At 37.7% G+C, this 19,098-nt stretch overlaps 2 protein-coding genes across 2 annotated transcripts in view; one reads left to right on the forward strand and one right to left on the reverse strand.

The window, feature by feature from the left end:
• Positions 1-3,907: 3,907 nt before the first annotated feature.
• LOC127799222 (mannan endo-1,4-beta-mannosidase 5-like) lies at positions 3,908-5,741 on the forward strand. The gene is made up of 5 exons (XM_052333042.1): positions 3,908-4,258; positions 4,424-4,618; positions 4,750-4,872; positions 4,996-5,198; positions 5,384-5,741. The coding sequence occupies exons 1-5, from the start codon at positions 3,908-3,910 to the stop codon at positions 5,739-5,741; spliced, it is 1,230 nt and encodes a 409-aa protein (XP_052189002.1).
• Positions 5,742-8,707: 2,966 nt separating this feature from the next.
• The window catches only part of LOC127799315 (SCY1-like protein 2 A), a 29,861-nt gene continuing 19,470 nt past the window's right edge, over positions 8,708-19,098 (reverse strand). The window contains exons 11-14 of the mRNA XM_052333235.1: positions 17,099-17,161; positions 10,796-10,957; positions 10,526-10,644; positions 8,708-10,393 (exon numbers count right to left, since the gene is read on the reverse strand). Of these exons, the coding sequence (XP_052189195.1) occupies positions 9,451-10,393; positions 10,526-10,644; positions 10,796-10,957; positions 17,099-17,161 (1,287 nt within the window). The 3' untranslated portion in view covers positions 8,708-9,450. The remainder of the gene's footprint in view (positions 10,394-10,525; positions 10,645-10,795; positions 10,958-17,098; positions 17,162-19,098) is intronic.

Raw genomic sequence — 19,098 nt, forward strand, 5'->3', positions numbered from 1 at the left:
GGATCTCCTTAGCATATTTCAGCTGATGAATGAAGATACCATGCTGGAATTGCTGGATTTCCATGCCAAGGAAATAAGACATCTCTCCTAAATCGGTCATCTCAAATACCCTCATCATCTCCAACTTGAACTGATCTATCTCATTGAGTTTGCTTCCAGTTACCAGGAGATCATCTACATAGAGTGAGACAATCAAGGAATTTGTAGTAAAGTGCTTAGTATAGAGAGTAGGTTCACTCAAACTTCTGTTAAATCCCAAACTTAGGAGATGCTCATCAATCCTTGCATTCCAGGCTCTTGGAGTCTGCTTCAATCCATATAAAGCTTTCTTAAGAAAGTACACCTTATTCTCATGTCCCTCAACAACAAATCCTTCCAGTTGCTCAATAAAAATCTCCTCCTTTAGATAGCCATTTAAGAAGGCTGATTTGACATCAAGCTGAAATATCTTCCATTTTTTTTGAGCTGCAATGGAAAACACCAACCTGATTGTATCTAAACGAGCCACTGGTGCATAAGTTTCGAAGTAGTCCATTCCAGCCACTTGTGCATAGCCTTTCACCACCAATCTAGCCTTGTGCTTGTTGATTGAGCCATCAGGATTCAACTTTGTTCTAAACACCCATCTAACTCCAATAATCTTCCTATCATTTGGTCTGTCAACTAACTCCCAAGTGTTGTTTTTCTCAATCATGCTAAGCTCCTCCTCCATTGCAATCATCCAGTGAGAATCTTTCTTGGCTTCATGAAAGCTTTCAGGCTCTAACAAGGTTAAATTGCAACGGTTATAAATATCTGACAACATTCTTGTACCTTTAACAGGAAAATCATCAATGTTTTCATCTTCCATTGATGGTTGTTCACTTGATAGAGGTGCTGTAAAATTCTTTCCTTCTTCTTCATTCCAGTTCCAGTGTTGATGCTCTTTAAATTGCACATCTCTCGTCACCTCAATTTTGTTTGTTTGAGGATGGTACACCCTATATGCTTTGGAAACATTGTTGTACCCAATGAGAATGCCTGGTTCAGCCTTCCTATCAAGCTTGTCCCTCTTAACCTGTTGAACATAAGAGAAACAAACACATCCAAACACTTTTAGGTTTTGCAAAAAAGGTTTATAACCATACCAGGCCTCAAAAGGTGTTCTCCCTTGCACAGCCTTAATAGGAAGCCTATTCAACAAAAACACTGAAGTGCTAGCTGCTTCAGCCCAAAATTTCTTTGGTAATCCTTTTTCATGCATCAAACACCGAGCCATGTTCATGATTGTTTTATTCTTCCTCTCACTGACACCATTCTGTTGTGGAGAATAAGGTGTAGTGAGCTGATGTTCAATGCCAGCTGCTTCACAAAAATTATTGAACTGGTCTGAGGTATACTCAATCCCATTATCAGATCTTAGCATCTGAATTTTACACCCACTTTGATTCTCTATCCATGTCTTAAATCTCCAGAAAATACCAGCTACCTCAGACTTGAATTTAATAAAATAAATCCAACTAAATCTAGTTAGATCATCTATGAAAACAATGTAATACCTGCTTCCATTTAGAGATACCTCTGGTTTTGGTCCACTAAGATCAGTATGGATGAGTTGCAATCTCTGTTTTGCTCTCCACGAGGCTGCCTTGAATGGAAGTCTTGTTTGCTTCCCATAGTGGCAAGCCTTACAAACTGTCAACTCTTTATCTAGCAGTGGCAGACCTTGCACTAAATTCTTTTTGCTCATTTGAAACACAGCTTCATGATGGTAGTGCCCCAACCTTTTATGCCACAATTCAGTAGCGCTGATTGTGGCTATTTGAGCCACTTGCACATCATTCACTGCATTTAAAGGAAAGCATTTACCTCTCATCTTTACTCTGAATAATTTCTGCCCCTTAGCATCAAGTATCAAGCACATCTTGTCTTTAAATAAAACCTTAAAGCCTTTTTCAAGTAGCTGACCAACACTTAGTCGATTATGGCTCACATCAGGTACATAAAGAACATTTGAGATCATTTTTGTACCTGCACTAGTGTCTATGGCTATAGTGCCTTCTCCCTTGATTGCCATATAATCACCATTCCCAATTTTGACTTTAGTAGACTCAGATTTGTCAAGCACTTTGAACAACTCACGGTTGCTTGTCATATGATTTGAACAAGCACTATCAACCAACCAACTTTCATCCGAACTTTTTGTTGCAAAACCTGCTGCAACAAATAGTTGCTCCTCTTGTTGTTGGTCTGCTACCTTTGCTTCTACAACTTGTTGAGACTTATTCTTGCAAAACTTTGCAATATGCCCCAATTGTTTACACTTGTGGCACTGCACATCCGGCCATTTCCAACATCTATATGGCGGATGACCCTTCTTTCCACAGTGTTGGCATGGAGGATACTCTTTCTTCCCACTACTACTTGCTTTCCCATTATCTGCTTCAACTTCTTTCTTCCAGTGCTTCTTTCCTTTGTCACTTTGCTTTTGTTGAGACTTTACATACAATGCTCCCTCTATAGTTCCTTCCTTCCTCATAGATCTTCTTTGCTCTTGTGCTTGAAAAGCACTCAAGAGTTCTGCTAAGGTTAACTTTGACAGATCCTTTGTATTTTCTAAGGCTGAAATTGTTGTCTCAAACCTTTCAGGGACTGAAACCAGTAACTTTTGGACAAGCCTTGTGTCTGCAAATTCTCCTCCCAGTAATCTCACTTTGTTTGCAATCTCTAGAAGTCTATCAGAATACTCTTGAATGGCCTCTGATTCCTTCATTCGTTGCAGCTCAAAGTCTCTGATTAAATTCAGCATCTGCATCCCTTTGATCTTCTCATCTCCTTCATACTCCTTCTTGAGAAAATCCCAGATTTCTTTTGCTGTCTTTAGAGTCATGATTCTTGTGAAGACTGCTGGGGAAACAGCAGAGAATAGGCATGACTTTGCCTTTGATTTCCTCTGCTTTTTCTCCTTGTGATTCCTAAGTTGTGCAACTGTAGGATTGTCCGGTAATGGAGGAACTTCGTAATCTTCCTCAACCACCTCCCAAAGATCATTTGCATCTAGAAAAGCCTCCATCCTAACAGCCCAAATCTGATAGTTTGTTCCTTGAAACACCGGCGATGCTATAGCAGTGAATGGTGCTTCGGATTGCATGATGATTAGACTGAACAGGAAAAACTAATGAAAAATAGCTTGATAGTATCAAACTCTCTTTCAATCTCACAGGCTCCTCAAGAATATTAGCTCTGATACCAATTTGTTGGTTTTGTAAATAATTGAGCTAAGAACAGATAGCAGAACAGATAGCAAAGAAGAAGGAAAAGATAGAGGAATTTCAGCTGAAACTTAAAAGCATGGAACGGAATAAGATTTCCTCACTTATTGAGTTCAAAAGATTGTTTAAATACACAAGTCATCCTTATCTAACAATCTATTCAAATACTTCCTCAACTATAGGAGATAATTATCAAAACAAACTGCAGCTAAGACTAATCAAATAATTCAAAAACATAGGCTAAACTTTAGGAGTTTTAAATTAATCCTTATCTGCTAAATTTTCTCTAACAAACCAGCTAAGAGATAGCTTTGAAAGCTATCTATTTGAACCTGTTTCAGCAGCTTATCAGCTGCCGAGGCATTCTTTCACAACACAAAGTAGTGTGAGACATTTCAAATCTCTTGCTAAATTTAGCAAACCCGCCAAGACCTGAATATCTTTCTTTCTTCCTTTTTTTTGCTTTTTTTGAGCTTATCATTCCTAATTAAGATTAACCTTACTACTGCATCTATATCACTTACAAGTTTTTTCTATTTATAGTGAATTTTCTCATGTTCCATCCCTTATAAATAGTGAGCCGTCCAAATTCAAAATCCATATTAATTACCTGAACCATTCCTTGGGTACTTTTCAAAGTCTTCTTCCAAAGCAGTATGGCCAGTGTACTTCGCAAACTCAACTGCAGTTTGGGGTCCATTGCGATCAATGTCCTCCTCCTTGCCCTAGTTTGTGAAGCTAGGTCAGTCCCGACGAATAATGGAGGGTTCATTGGAACCAACGGAACCAATTTTATGCTCAACGGGTCACCTTTTTACTTTAATGGGTTCAATGCCTACTGGATGATGCATGTTGCAGCTCAGCCCACGGAAAGGGGCAAAGTTACACAAGTGTTTCGTGAGGCTGCCGCTGCTGGTCTCACTGTATGTCGAACTTGGGCTTTCAGTGATGGTGGAGATCGAGCTCTGCAGATATCACCTGGTGTTTATGATGAACGTGTTTTTCAGGTTTAACAAATTATTTATTGCTTAATTTGACCATTATTTTATATATATATATATATATAATTATTTATGCATCACATTCAATATTCTAGTAGCACATGACTAGAGAATTTTAATGTATTAATTAGTTGCCTCTCGTGGATTACTAATTAAAGGATGTTCTTATAGGCACTTGACTTTGTGATATCTGAGGCCCAAAAGCATGGGATTCGATTGATCTTGAGTTTTGTCAATAATTTCAATGACTTTGGAGGGCGAAGACAATATGCTCAATGGGCTCAAAATGCAGGAATCCAAATAAATAACGAAGATGATTTTTACAAGCATCCAATTCTAAAAAGATATTACAAGAAACATGTGAAGGTACGTAATTCAGACAACAACAAAAATTGTCTGGGCCTAGTCATGCATTTATGTTTGTATAGAAGTTAATTTGCTGGCAAATTGCTTGTTCTAATGAATAATTGGGCTTTTTTTTTTTTTCTTTTGTGCAGAGCATCATAACTAGGTTCAACACCATAACAAGAATTGTTTATAAGGATGATCCAACCATTATGGCATGGGAACTCATAAATGAGCCGCGATGCAACAGTGATTACTCCGGAAGGACAGTTAATGTGAGAAGCAAAGTTAGACCTATAAAGTTATTTGATCTAGCTATGCATGCTTGAATATTGACTTCCATAGTGCAGGTTTGTCTTGCTAATTTTATATGTGTATTTGCATGCACAAAATGGCAGCGTTGGGTCAAGGGGATGGCAGCTCTCGTGAAATCTATTGACAGCAAACATTTGCTGGAAGTCGGCATGGAAGGCTTTTATGGGGACTCCACACCTAATAGGAAGCATATCAATCCTGGTTATCAAGTGGGCACTGATTTCATCACTAACAATCTTGTTAAGGGCATAGATTTTGCGACCATACACGCCTATCCAGATATATGGTAAGTAAATTATGTCAAGTGGGCATTGATTTCATTACCTAATAATCTTGTTAAGGGTATAGATTTTCCAACCATGCATGCCAATCCTGATATATGGTAAGTAAATTATGTAATAATGCATGTAAACTTGTCAGTCAATGTTACTACCAACTAGGTAATTGATTTATTTATTTTGTTGCACATAGGTTGTCGGGGCAAGATGATAAGTCGCAAATGGCTTTTATGAAAAAATGGATGATAAGTCATTGGGCAGACTCCAGAAGACTACTAAAAAAGCCAATGGTTTTAGCAGAATTTGGCAAATCCAGTAAAAATCCAGGATATAATATTAAGAAAAGGGACTCATACATGGACGCGACGTATAAGACCATTGACCACTTAACTAAGTACGGAGGAACAATCGGCGGGAGCCTAGTTTGGCAACTCATGGTACCAGGAATGGAACCATATCATGATGGCTACCAAATAATTCTATCAGAAGATGCCTCTACCAAAGGAGTCATTTCCAGACAGTCCAATCAGAGGGCCAGCTTGTCTCGCTGATTACGACCATGAAGAGGGAAACACATCCCTTGAGCCAAGCGGATGGTTAGACTGATCCTCATCCGCAATAAAGAATAAAGGAACCCATCTGATGGATGCGAGATCCTTAACGTATAAGCTTGATCCAGTGATGTCTAAATTTTCTTTCAGTTAAGCATGTTCATCTGTTTTTTGAGGCCCTGTAATATAGAGTGTTAGTTTGGCTTGTGATCTTTTGCCTTTTTAATCAATAAAACTTCGTCTTCTTTCCGAAAAAGTATTCATTTATTGAGTTATGTAACCAGTTCAGACTTTCATTAACCTAGCTAATTAATGCAAGGAAAATGATCAGAATCAGTTCCTTGCCAATGCCCCCACCATATTGTATTATATGTATATATATATATATATATATTCACTCATTTTCAGATGTATGAACATTGCTTCAATTTCAAAAGAGTTTTGGCTGTGGCTTAATTACGTACGTAATATACCCAACAACTTAACAATTTACGCAAGGAAGATGCTTTGCTTGGTTCATTGATGCCAATCCATCAATCCATATCCATCTATCGCCATCATTCAGTAGCTAGCTTCTTCTTCTTTTTCTTTATCTTCTCAATTAATTATCAATGAACTGATGAATCTGCAGATAATTTAATTTTTTACAGTTATCCAGCCGCCTTTGGCTTTCCCAGAAAATCTGTGGAAGTTACATCAAAAGGGTTACTTGCTTTTATAACCACTTTGCATACCTATCCATCCCCCCTTCAATGATAGGAAAATTATACAGGAAGTGTTACTTGAGCTAAGAGAAACACGAACCACACATATATTCACAAAGCTATTATATATATTTAAGTAATATATTACTGACAAGAGAACATTTTCGTAGCCACTTATATCTACATCTTGAGGTCTCTCTCCGGTCGCTTATAAAGAAAATTGGTACTGAACCTTAAAACAGCATAGAAAGATGTATGCATATATATAGCTTTGATTTAAAAAAAGCATATATACAAATTTGTGTAGAGAATGATTTTCTATGCATCAGACAGGCCAGTGGGAAAAAGGTCTCGCTCCCGGCAAGCTTGAGGGTGGAGAGGAAAAAGATATATATATGTAAATGATTTTCCATTTACGTATTACAATTTCTTCTATTAAAACTAATACTTCAAATTATTTTTATCATCTCAAAATGCTGACAAGTGACAAGTGATAATATATGTGTTAAATTATACCTCTATATATATACATATATATATTTATAATTATACATTTCAAAAAATAATTTTATTTATGATCCCACCAGCCATGCCTGTTAAGACTTACGGATCATGCATGCTGGGCATGGCCTATGGATGGGTTATGTTGTGCTAGTTGCAAGCCCCAACACCCTGGCCTACATTCTTGTGCGCAACAAGTGTGATTGTTTTAAAGGGAAAATTAGGCCCACTTTTGATGGGTTACATGTTCAAAAGTTATATAGAACATGGTTTTTGGATGAACATGAGAGAGCACATTCTTGCATTCAACAAATGTGACTTGCTTTAAAAATAAAATCAGGCACACTTTTGATGGTTCCATGTTCAAAAGTTAAATAGAACACGAGATAGTTTCTCTTTTTTGTTAGATAAACATGAGAAATGTGTTTTTATTTTTGTTGGATGAACATGAGATGAGATAGTTTCAATTCACAACTCATCAATCATATCTTTTAATTTTAACTTGACTCTTATTATATTTATATTAGTTGTGTTCTTTTAACAATTCTATAATATTATGACGTATGATGTATAAGAATCTATTTTAATATGTATCAAAATTAATAAATTAAATAAATGTATTTTTATTTTTACTCAATATTTAATATTTTGACCCTCAAATTTACTCATTCTAGTTTTCTACAAAACCCTTCTTAAAAAGCAATTACTTTATATTATTTTTTGACTGAAAATTACTTTAGATTTTTGTTTGAAATAATAACTCAATTTTATTATTTTTTTATTTTGGCTAGAAGTAATCAACAGAAGCAAGAAAATAACAAGTTTTTAAAGATTCACAGGGGCATAAACATTTTCTTTTTTTAAGTGTAGAGGCATATACACTACACCATAATCTTAATATTTGTAATCGACGACATAAAATTTGTCCAACAAGGACAAATTGAGAGAGGGTGGGTGTCAAAACCTTACAACCCCCAAGCTCGCAAGCAATATAATAGTCATATATTTATAATATTCAATAATTTTTTTTATAAAACTGCAAGCTTATAACTTAGCCCAAAAAAACAAAACAAAGTGCAAGCTTTACAAAAATTATCTGGAATGATTTACCATGCATAAACCTTTCATTATATCAATCATCATCCACACCAAACAATTTTAAACTTTAAAATTTTAAATCTCCAAAAATTGAGATTCATGGCCATGACTATATATTACATAATAGTATTAAAGTACTAGTAAACATGATTCTTAATATCAAACATACAATTGAAATATAAGAATGATTTTATCTATAAAAACAATTAAAAGCAGAAAAGTTATTGATGGATTACCTTTAAACTCCATACCACACCTCCATTCGAGTAGGCTGGCATATACGCACATAAAAGACACTTCAAACAACCTGATAATCTTTTTTCTTTTTACTAAATTACAATTTTATTTTTTTTCCCAATACAAAAGGCATAGAACAATCAAAGGAGAATCGTTGGCTCTCACATTCTAAGAAACCAATTTGTTGAATAATCAAGACGATTGCTTGCAGTCAACATCCAAAGAAATGTGAATCACTTGCATTTGAGAAAGGTTAAAACCAAACAAGTCTAGTTCCAACAAGTCCCTGCATAATGATGCAAATAACAATTTCCAGAATTTGGATCTTCAAGTGGTTTTAAGACTATTCCAATGTAAAAGATTTCTCTGCAAAAAAAAGGGGTTCTTCAAACTCAATCCACATAACATATGGATACCACACCACCATAAGACCAAACCAAATAATCTTGCATTTCAACTTAAAAATGTTCCATTATGCTCCTCTTCAAATTGGAGGATAATTTTACTTGTACAGATGTTTTGACCATGTTTTCACAGAGAAACAGTGGCACAAGAGAATAACAAAAAGTAAAAATAAATGTAAAATGAAAAACGGTTAACTACACAATTTAGTATGGTACTAGGGTTCAAACCATCAGTCCAAAGTGATCAGCTATGTGAGGGATCAAACTAAAGACTGAAGAATGCAAGCAGTTGTGTGGCACGTGTTGATTGTTTCTACATTATTCTCCATATCCTATAAGCAGGCAAACTGCTCTGAGATGGCTAACATATTGAGAGGTCCTGCCACTTCATCTCGAATTCTTATTTCTCACACCCGTTTGTGGGAGTGAACTGTTCTAAAGAATACAATGACTTCTGGTGATCTTTCTCATTTTCAAAAATAATAAAGAAAAAGTTTAAAAAAAAAAAAAAAAACCAAAAAACCAAGAACTTAAGCAAAGAACTTGTTGAGTATGGCATACTATAATACATGCAAAACATAACAAACCATATCCCCACAACAAATCTTACATACCAGAGACAGAGAGCCACAACCATCAATGACTCTTAGCACTGGCCATCTCCATCTCATTTTAGCTCAGGCAACTGTTTTTGGCCATGCGGTACAGCTAACCCAAAATCTCCACATTTATCATTTCGAGACTTCAATCAACAAATGACTGCAACTACAGCAAATCCAGAAGGGGTGGCTGCTCGGCAGCTGATTTGGCCTGGCCTGACCGCTTTGCTGAAGCAGCCCCAGGTTGTCCTTGTCCCCTCCCTCTTCCCCTGCCTCTACCCACAGCAGTTGGTGGGGGTGGAGCAAGTCTAGGGGCAGCCTGCTCATTCTTGTTAGAAGCAAATATGGATCCAAGATCCGTTGTCTTCTTAGCGGCGTTCATACTCATAGCTGAATTACCTTGATTTTGTTTCAAGAACCCAATGGAGTTCTGGATGACCGCTGTGCTGTCAGAATTGCCAGTACTCAATATTGGATTCGCTTGATTTTGCCTCAATGGCTCAATAGAATTTTGTGTATCGAAAGGCCAACTACTGCTACTGGCGGACTGGAAATTTAGACCATTTGGGATACTTGTATCCAAAATAGATCCATATTTGTTCGCAGATGATCCGACTGTTCCATTATTAGAGGATAAAGAACTTGAAGAGCCATTGCTCCGTGGCGGCCAGTTAGCAAAAGGATCTATATCATCAAAACTTGCAGAGGCTCCCGCATTTTCGTTTTGCTTCACATCTCCCAGTTGAGGTGCAACTCCAGAAGCTCGAGGAGGCCACTCGACATCAACTGGGGGACATGACGTCATTTGCTGGCTAGATACAGCAGACGATGAGGATTGCAAGTTTGTTGAAGCAACTTGATTTGGATGATTAGGCATGGCTGGCTGAGTTAATGAACTATTTGGTGTAAATGATTGGGTGCCCACAGGAGGTTCCTTTCTGGTGGTAACCCAATCTTCATCCCATGAAGGGTTCTTGCTTGAAGTAGATGTAGTAGTCATAATAGCTTTCTGCCTAGCTTCAGACTGATGCGCAACAACAGCAGGAGTTGGTCTTACCTCTGGAAATCCAGTGTCTGTCACTGTCACTCCTCGTTTTTCTTCTATTTTCCTGTATGGTGCACCAAAACGAAAGAACATATTTTACACATCATTTTATCATTACAAACAATAAAGGAGCAACTTCCCTTCAGGCAGATGAATAGAGTTCATGTATGTGTGTAAGGGAGGGGAGGGGAGATACCTAAGGACATCCTTAACAAATAGCATATACTTCGCAAACTGCTGAACATTCAATTGTTGAGCAATTAGAAGTGGCGTAAGCAATGGAAGGACATGCTCTGCAGTAAATTCTAGTCCGTACTGAGCAAAGGACATCAAAACAAAACAAACATAAGTATTTGTCCAACAGCAAAATTATTGAAAATATTACATAGTTATCATTCCACCAAAATTATTCAATGTATTAGGCAGTCAGGCGCAGAAGGCAAAGTTCATCTGTAGAATCTATTACCTGCTTGAAAATAGAGTTTGCAACACCAAGGGTGCACATAAGAGTTGGTGCAGAGTGATCAACAGCAGTGCAACGTTGTATTGTTTGCAAGATATCTAAAACAGAGTGCTTATCAAGCATTTGAATCATATCACTCAAACATAACAATGCATTAACTCTCACCTGCCAACAAAATAAACTTAAGTCACCAAACACTAAAGAAGAATTTTTGCAGAGAATGACAACCACAAGAATTTCACCAAAAACTTTAATTTATAGGGGTTGTGAGCTACATACGATATACTTTTGCAGCACAAGAAAATTATTAGAAAAAAAAAATGAAAAATGCAGGCAGACAGCACAAACACCAGTAAACTCCACAACCAACCCCCCCCCCCCCCCCCCCCAACCAGCACAAACATTATGGTATTAGTGAGACGTAGCTATATCCCATAAACTTCTCTCTAGACATAAGAGGCTACTTGACTGCTACTAAATAATAATAAGCTAAAGAACAAAATAGCAGGTTCACCCCTATAAAGGTCTAAAAGCTAAAACTGAAAGAAAGCATTCACTCCTAGAATCCCAGCCCTAATTTCGTGAAATAGAAAGATCACCATTAATGTCAACACAAACAAAGAACTTAAGTGATGCAGAACCCAAACCAAAAGAAACAAGAGTAATCCCAATTACTCAAAATCAATATCAATATTCAATATTATTCATCAAAATTTGTTCTTCAATACTTCCTTGGAAGCATTATTTATAGATAAGTAATAGATATAAACCTATTCTAACAAGAACTCCTTTCTAACTAGGATTCCTTCATATAAAGGTAATCCTAATCAAATTAGGACTCTAGGGCATAAAAGAATTTAAAGAAACTAGCCAAAAAAATTAAAATAAAGAAATTAAAAAAACAATATTAATTTCTACTTTTACGCCTAAAATATTGTTTCCCAAAATATTTATCTTTATGATCTTCATCATTTTGCCCGGGTAGAAAAGAATACGGGTCAAACTAGTTGGACTATAAATACCATTCTAAGAACTCAGGATCTAAGACTCAAAAATTCTCTTCAGCAATCCAAGTGTCATCGAAATCTAGTCGATCTTTCCATTTGACAAAAAAACAACGATAACCACCACCTCGAGAAGAAGCCACAATCTCATCGTCAAACACAACATCAATCACATCCCTTTGTTGCTATATACGTGGCATACAAGGTACCTGGTGATCTGCAGGAACACTAGTAGGCAAGAGAGAAGGCTCAAATATGCCTCGATAAGGAGTTAAATCTTCCACATTGAAAATAGGACTAATATTCATATTATTAGGTAAGTCGAGTAAATGGGCATTAAGTCCAAGTTTTCAAATGATAGGAAAGGGGCCACTAGCTCGAGCATGTAGTTTCTTGAAGGAATGTTTAGGGAAGCACTCAGGGTGAATACGAATCATGACATAGTCACCTTCGTTAAAATCCCGAGCCCTACAATATACATCAACAGCAAGTTTATAATTAACATTGCTCATTACAATTTTGCCTCTAATCTCAGCATATAATTCATGGATATGTTGTGCAAAATTTTCAGTAGGGTCAAAAATTTGGGCTTCTGGGGGTAAGGGTACAAGATCAATAAGGGTGCGAAGGGAGTAACCATGAACAATCTCAAAGGAATTTTTCCTAGGGGACTCCTTAGCTATGAGAGCTAACTCATATGCACTTTCTTGATAGTCTTTTTCAAATACCTTAGGATCTATCAAATGAATGTTCCTTGTTAGAGTTTTGCATAGAGTCGATTGCATCTAAAATAGAGGATGCATGCAGTCCCGTGAAGGAGTTTGCCCGAGAGACTAAGTAGTGTAGGATGTTTTTCCTATATACATTACAAGGGGCATTTTAGACTTTTGCATAGGTCTAAAATAATCCCTAATAACTAGCATCCCAAACCTCTATAAATAGAGGGGAGAGGTGCCAGTCTCGAGCATCCAATCATTCTAATCATTGAGAATTCCTTGAGCACTTGAGTGTAGTGTAAAAGAGAGAAAGATTGTGAGAATTGTTCTTAGAATGATCTTTTTGTAATCTCTTGGGAAGTTTGTATTTGGGAGCGCTAGAAAGAGGGATTGTTGGGACTGTGTACTACATTTGATTAGCCGATTTTTAGAGAATTGTTGTGTGCCTTGGGCGAATGGATGTAGGGCCAAATATTGGCCTGAACCAGTATAATTCCTGGTCTTCTTGTGCGGTGTGTTTGTTCCTTTACAGCTTTATATTTTGTGTTCTTCTGTCTGTTTTATTTCTAATTATATTTCTGTCCAATTGCATTGCAATCGGGTGTGCTGAGGGTGAGAATTGGCAAGAACCGATCCTATTGTGCTCCTAATCTCCAACATGCCTTTTACTAGAGACTGGTGGTATTTGCTTGGGCTTGGTCCTAGTGCCTCTCTCTACTAAAAGGATTAGTAGGGATGAATGTGAGTTTCTTACCCTTATACTTGAAGACATTGGTATTTTCTCACCCATAATGAACTACATTCATGTCATAAAGCTAAGGACAACCTAAAAGGATATGGCCAACATCCACAAGTAAAACATCACAAAAAATCTCATCCTTGTAATCACCCAATTGAATAGGTACAAGGCATCTCTTAGTGATTAGCAAGGTTGTGTTATTCACCCATGCAACTTTAAATGGTTTTGGATGTGGTTCCACTTTAAAGTTGAGTCGAGTAATTGCAGACTTAGAAACCACGTTCATAGTACCACCCCCATCAAAAACTAGTATGCAAGTTCTCACACCACCCCTAATGCATGTCTGAAAAATATTGGTACATTTCCATTCATCATCATGGACGCTCTCATTCAATACACATCTCACAATGTTAACTTGTTCAACCAAATCAAGATCCTCATCAGTAGGACATGCATGCCTATCTAATGTTTTATGTGAATGAGAAATCTTATTGGAAGCAATATGTATTCCCAAGGTGTTGAGTGCACCATGTATAGACCCGGTAGAATGGAGGGACTCTACAAAATCATCTCCTATCTTTCGCTTACCTAGTATTTCAAGGACTTGTGCCATCTACTCGATAAGGGTTCCTACTGTATTTGAAAGGCTTCCCACCATATTTGAAAGACTATCGAGATTAGTCGTTCGGGTTTCAATGGATTTTACTGAGTTTTGTAATGAATGAAGATCGGTCGATGTAGTAAAGGAAGGTTGTTCATGTTTGTTGGGGCCAAGGGAAAGGAAACGAATAGTACAACGAAGAAGGCCAATGAGGGATACAGTAAATTAAGCAAATACTGACAAGACTCAAATTGCAACTTAAATGTAGACTAGAAACCTACTACGATGCACAAATAGGACTAAGAAACTTAAATTAAATGACAATATCAATAACAAAAAAATAATGCTCGAGATGCAACAAATATGGTAAGGAATTTTTTTTCTCGAGTTTCATTCCTTTTTATTTTTTCATGATAAAAGAATATTAAATGGACCTAAAATAATTTACTAAAGATACCTAATAGATAAATATTAATCAGATTTTCAAAGGAAAGAATATACCTTTAACCAAAGCAAGACGAAGGTTTGGTTGACGGTGTAAAAGGAATGAAGCCTACAGGTATGTGTATTGGGTTTGGATAAGGTTCATGGGTTGATGGCTTTGGGAACAGGGTACAAGTTAGGAAACGGGTGAAGGCGTAATTGGGTTGTAGGTTTTTGGGATTTTGCTGTTGAACGGGTTGGTTCAAGTAGTGGATATTCAAATCGGGTTCAGGTTCGGTTGAGAAATTGGGTAGGTAAAGTTACAGTTCAGCAGCAAGAGGAAGCAGTGAAGATGCGGCAGTTTCCGACAAGATCCAGCTTGACTCATGTTGGTGCTGAGGCGCAGTGATAGTGGCGATCAGCGACTAGTGTGGGCATGCAGATCGGATGACAGATGATTCGGTGCCATTTACTGCTATCATGAGGCCAGTTCCAGCAAATCCTTCGCTGTCAACTCAATCCTGTCACGTTCGCTGACTTGCTGCGAACAGGTCGAAAGAGGGTTCCGATGTTGTCGCTTGAGGATTTCGACACCACTGGTTGAGGATCCCAACACTGACGCATTCGGTGATTGAAGCTTGCGACACTGCTAGGGTTTGCGGCAAGGGGAGGCTAGGGTTTCCAACTTCTCCAGCAAGGCTCTGCAAAGGATACCAATTGGTGATGGCTCCTGTGGCTAGGGTTTGCACTAAATCTTCAATGGTGGGTAAGGGCTTGGGAAGCTTGGTGAGTTTTCTAAAATTTTCCAGAAAAAATTTTAGAAAATCCCCAAAAACAATTCAGGAATAGTGGCTCCAATACCAATTGATGCAAAACCCAAACTAGAAGAAATAAGAGTAAACTCGATTACTCAAAATCAATATCAATGTCCAATATTATTCATCAAAATCTATCCTTCAATACTTCCTTGGAAGGATTATTTATAGACAAGTAATAGATATAAACCTATTCTAACAAGAATTCCTTTCTAACTAGGATTCCTTGATATAACGGTAATCCTAATCTAATTTGGATTCTAGGACATAAAAGAAACTAGGAAACAAATTAAAATAAAAAAAAATTAATAAAACAATATTAATTTCTACTTTTACACCTAAAATATTGTTTTCCGAAATATTTTTTATGATCTTCATCATTAAGGGCCTACTTACTTGTGGAAAACTAGAGTAGTTTCCCAGAAAATATCTCTATAGACAGAAAATTAAAAACTGTGTTCAAAACAGTTTTTTTTCTGAATTGGAGAGTAGAAAACAAATTTTCTGTTGTCTAAAATTGTACTAGACTTTAAAAAACATCTTAAAGACGTCCTCTAGGGAAAACACGCTTTTCTAATTCGAGCCTCACTTCGAATCCTGTCAATAACAATTTTTTCCCCTTTGCTTCTCTTTTTCCTAGTGTTTCATTCGCACCCACCCACTCACCACACCTTCCTCTCCTCTTCCCCACCACCCTCTGCCACTCCGATAGCAAGCACAACCAACCTTTTCTCTTGCCATCCTCATCCTTGCCACTGCAACAACGAGCACAACCGGCACACTCTTCCCCGCTGCCCTCTTCCTCTCCTTTTACCGTCCTCATCCCTCGACTAGCACCACCACACCTCCCTCTAGCACTGCGACAGTGACAACTCCTCTCTTCATCAGGCCGTCTTGACCATTCACCTCTCCCTTTGTCATTGATCTCTACATCTCTTCTTCTGCATGATTTTGAACACATTCTCTCATATCCTGAAGTTCAAAATTGATTTCATATTTAATAGAAATGAATGCTTTTTTTATTTTATGTGGAAATGGAAACATGGAAACAGAGATGAAAACTAGAGATGAAAAACAGAAAACATTCTCCACAAGTAAACAGGCCCTATATTTCTTCAATGTTGTCATCCAATTCCATGCGTACTAGGTCATAACCTATCAGGTAAAACCAAAAATCTCGTCCAGCAAGGACGGTGTGTTTTCAGCCAATGTAGATTTAAGGAAGTCCATGCCTACTTCTGGGGTGGTAATCAAGTTGGGAGATTCTGGTGGCTCTTCCAATCTGCCCTTTACTGAAGGTTTCTCTTTTCCCACTCTTTCTTCTGGCCAGAGCAGACCTTCCAGTCTCAGTAAGGAAGTTTTGGCAGGTGATTTACTTTTCATGGCTCTCCATTGTCAAGGTGGAATCTCATTCGCAGCAAGCATGTTTTATCAGAGGACATGCAGTCATAAGGTCCTTCATATCCTCTGGGCTTTTTGTGGCTGTTGCATAACTCACCTGTAATCTTTCTATATTTCTATAGTTTCAAATCACATTGATTTGGTGGGCAATGCCTTGTTTGACTATCTGGGGAGTTTGTTCCAAATTCAGAGGTGCATATACGGGGTATGACAACTTTGTGCGAATTGCAGAGCCCAGTTCATGAGGAGAGCTGGGTGCATTCTCTCTCTTTTTTTTTTTTTTTCCCCTTTTGTGTTGAGAGGTTATCAAGGGTGGTTATAAGTGGGCTACTGTTAGTTGAGAGGAAGTGACAGGTCATGAAGTATCATTGCACCACATGATGCCTTATGATCCTGCCATAGGGGTAGTACACATGCACCCACACTAAAAATATAAAGGGTCCCCTAACTCTCACATCTAATAGTGCTTTTGGAAGTGAATCTCAAATAAATTTCAAATGTTCTAGAAGATTAAAAAGAACAAACATTTTAAATTTCAGAAGGTTAAACACCTATCCTTGAGCAAGAAGAAAGAATAGAAAAAGGAAGGGTAAGCAAAGACACATACCGCTGCAACTGTTGTTTTAAGAGCCAAACCATGAACTCGAGGCAGAATTGCCTGTTTCACTAACTGCAAAATATTACAATGAACATGCATAACAAAGGTCAAAAAACATCAAATAGCACAAAACGGCAAAGTAAGCTGAAATTACATCAGCATTTTTGTGAAGTTTTATTTCTATGGTAAGTTCAAGAATTTTTCCTACACAATGGTATTTATGATTTAGTTTTGCATACAGAAATGTCGTCAACCAAGTTAATTCAACATTACGAAAGCAAGTATAACCAGTTGCTAACCCCGCAAACAAAAAAATAGAATAACTGAGATATCAGATCCATTTAATAATTAAGGTTATCAGCAATCATGTCAAAAGAAAATTAATTAGTGCAATTCCCAGCATAATATGTCAAAATTGACATAATTAATACATGAGCACTGATTTTTCACTTCTTTTTTTTTTCGAAATGTTTGACCACCAATACTAGCACTAAACTAGTTCACGACTCATTAGATTCAGTCATTCCTATCTTAATTTTATCCACCAAAAAGCACAAAATTGCCTTTCTGCGTGTTTATTAAATAACTGGCCAGTGAAAAGGTATCCCTACAGAAAGTGTTAGAAAACTCCTTGTCCGTTAGATCTTATCATGAGCTACTTCAGAGGAAAATTACCACCAAAAAAAAAAAAAGCACCAAACACATTTACCTTTTTAATCTTTCAGAACTGTCCATTTCCATTGAAATTAGGGAATTCTTATTAAGTCCAGCCCCAATAATTCACAATAAAGGGCAACAACTTCATAATTTATACTGTTTTGGTTGGCTCCAACCAATTTGACTGTGTCAAGAGTATAATAGATAAAACAAAAATTAAAGTTCACTCCTCTTAATGGGAGGTTTTATATGCGTTGGTGCTTAACAATTCAAGCTATTAGAGCAAAAAAAAATGCCACGTCCAAAATCTCATCATTAACCTGATATTAAAAAAATTGCACACATCGGGCCACCTTGTAGAAGAGCTGGGCCTCCAGTTAAGGAGCATGTTAAGAATAGAAATAATGATGAAAATAAAAGGTAACACTTTCCCTCTACTATTAGTTGGGTATTCAATAATTCAACAACCTAGTATCATGTCCAAACTGGTCTAGCTTTCATGTTTTCTGCAGGTTGTTAAAATGTGTCCATCAAGGTTAATCAATTTTTCAAATTACAGACAGATTCAAGATGCATCAAACAAATTTCCAAGAGTTCCCAAAATATGTTTTAAGTTTCCTAATATGACAGACAAATTAGATATGACTCCTCTCTGAGAATATCAATGGACCATTCACTAGTAAGCTGGTCAATGACCCAGGAAAACCAATGCACTTCCCAGTCAAAAACCTTTTCTGGTCAGAAGTATTCTCTTCAGTGTTCTAAAAATCGGCCTAGGCGGCCGCTGGCCGCCCCGAAATTGCCCTAGTCGGGCCTCCTAGGCGCCGGCCCGAGTAATCGGCCGGCTTGGGTGCCTAGGCGGCCCAGGCGGCGCCTAGTCGGCCTGCGCGCCTTGGCGCCCAACTCGTTGGCTCAGCCATTTTTAGGGGTTTTTTTGCTAAATCATTAAATCGAACCTCTCAACATCTCCCTATTTCTCTCTTCTCACCTGAACGCTGTCGCCGCCTCAACACTGTCACCTCAACACCGCCAAGCTTCATCGGCCCGCCAGTAGCTCACCGCTGTCGCTGCGTCTAGCTCGATCCTCGCCGCCAAGCTTCATCGTCACCGCCTCTTATCTGTCGCGTCCTCGTCGTCCTCAGCGTCATCGTCGCCGCCCCCGTCCTCGCCGTCGAGCTCCATCTCCGCTGCGGCAAGCTCCATCTGTCGTAACCTCTCTCTCTCTCTCTCTCCCGTCTCCCCGTCTCTCTGTGTGGTTATTGGGGCATTTGCTCTGTTTTTATTTTTTGTTTTTATTTTATTTTATTTTTTTTTCTATTTAATATTTATATATAATTATAGATTTATATTTA

This window comes from Diospyros lotus, chromosome 4, assembly GCF_014633365.1.
Source record: "Diospyros lotus cultivar Yz01 chromosome 4, ASM1463336v1, whole genome shotgun sequence".
Classification (NCBI taxonomy): Eukaryota; Viridiplantae; Streptophyta; class Magnoliopsida; order Ericales; family Ebenaceae; genus Diospyros; species Diospyros lotus.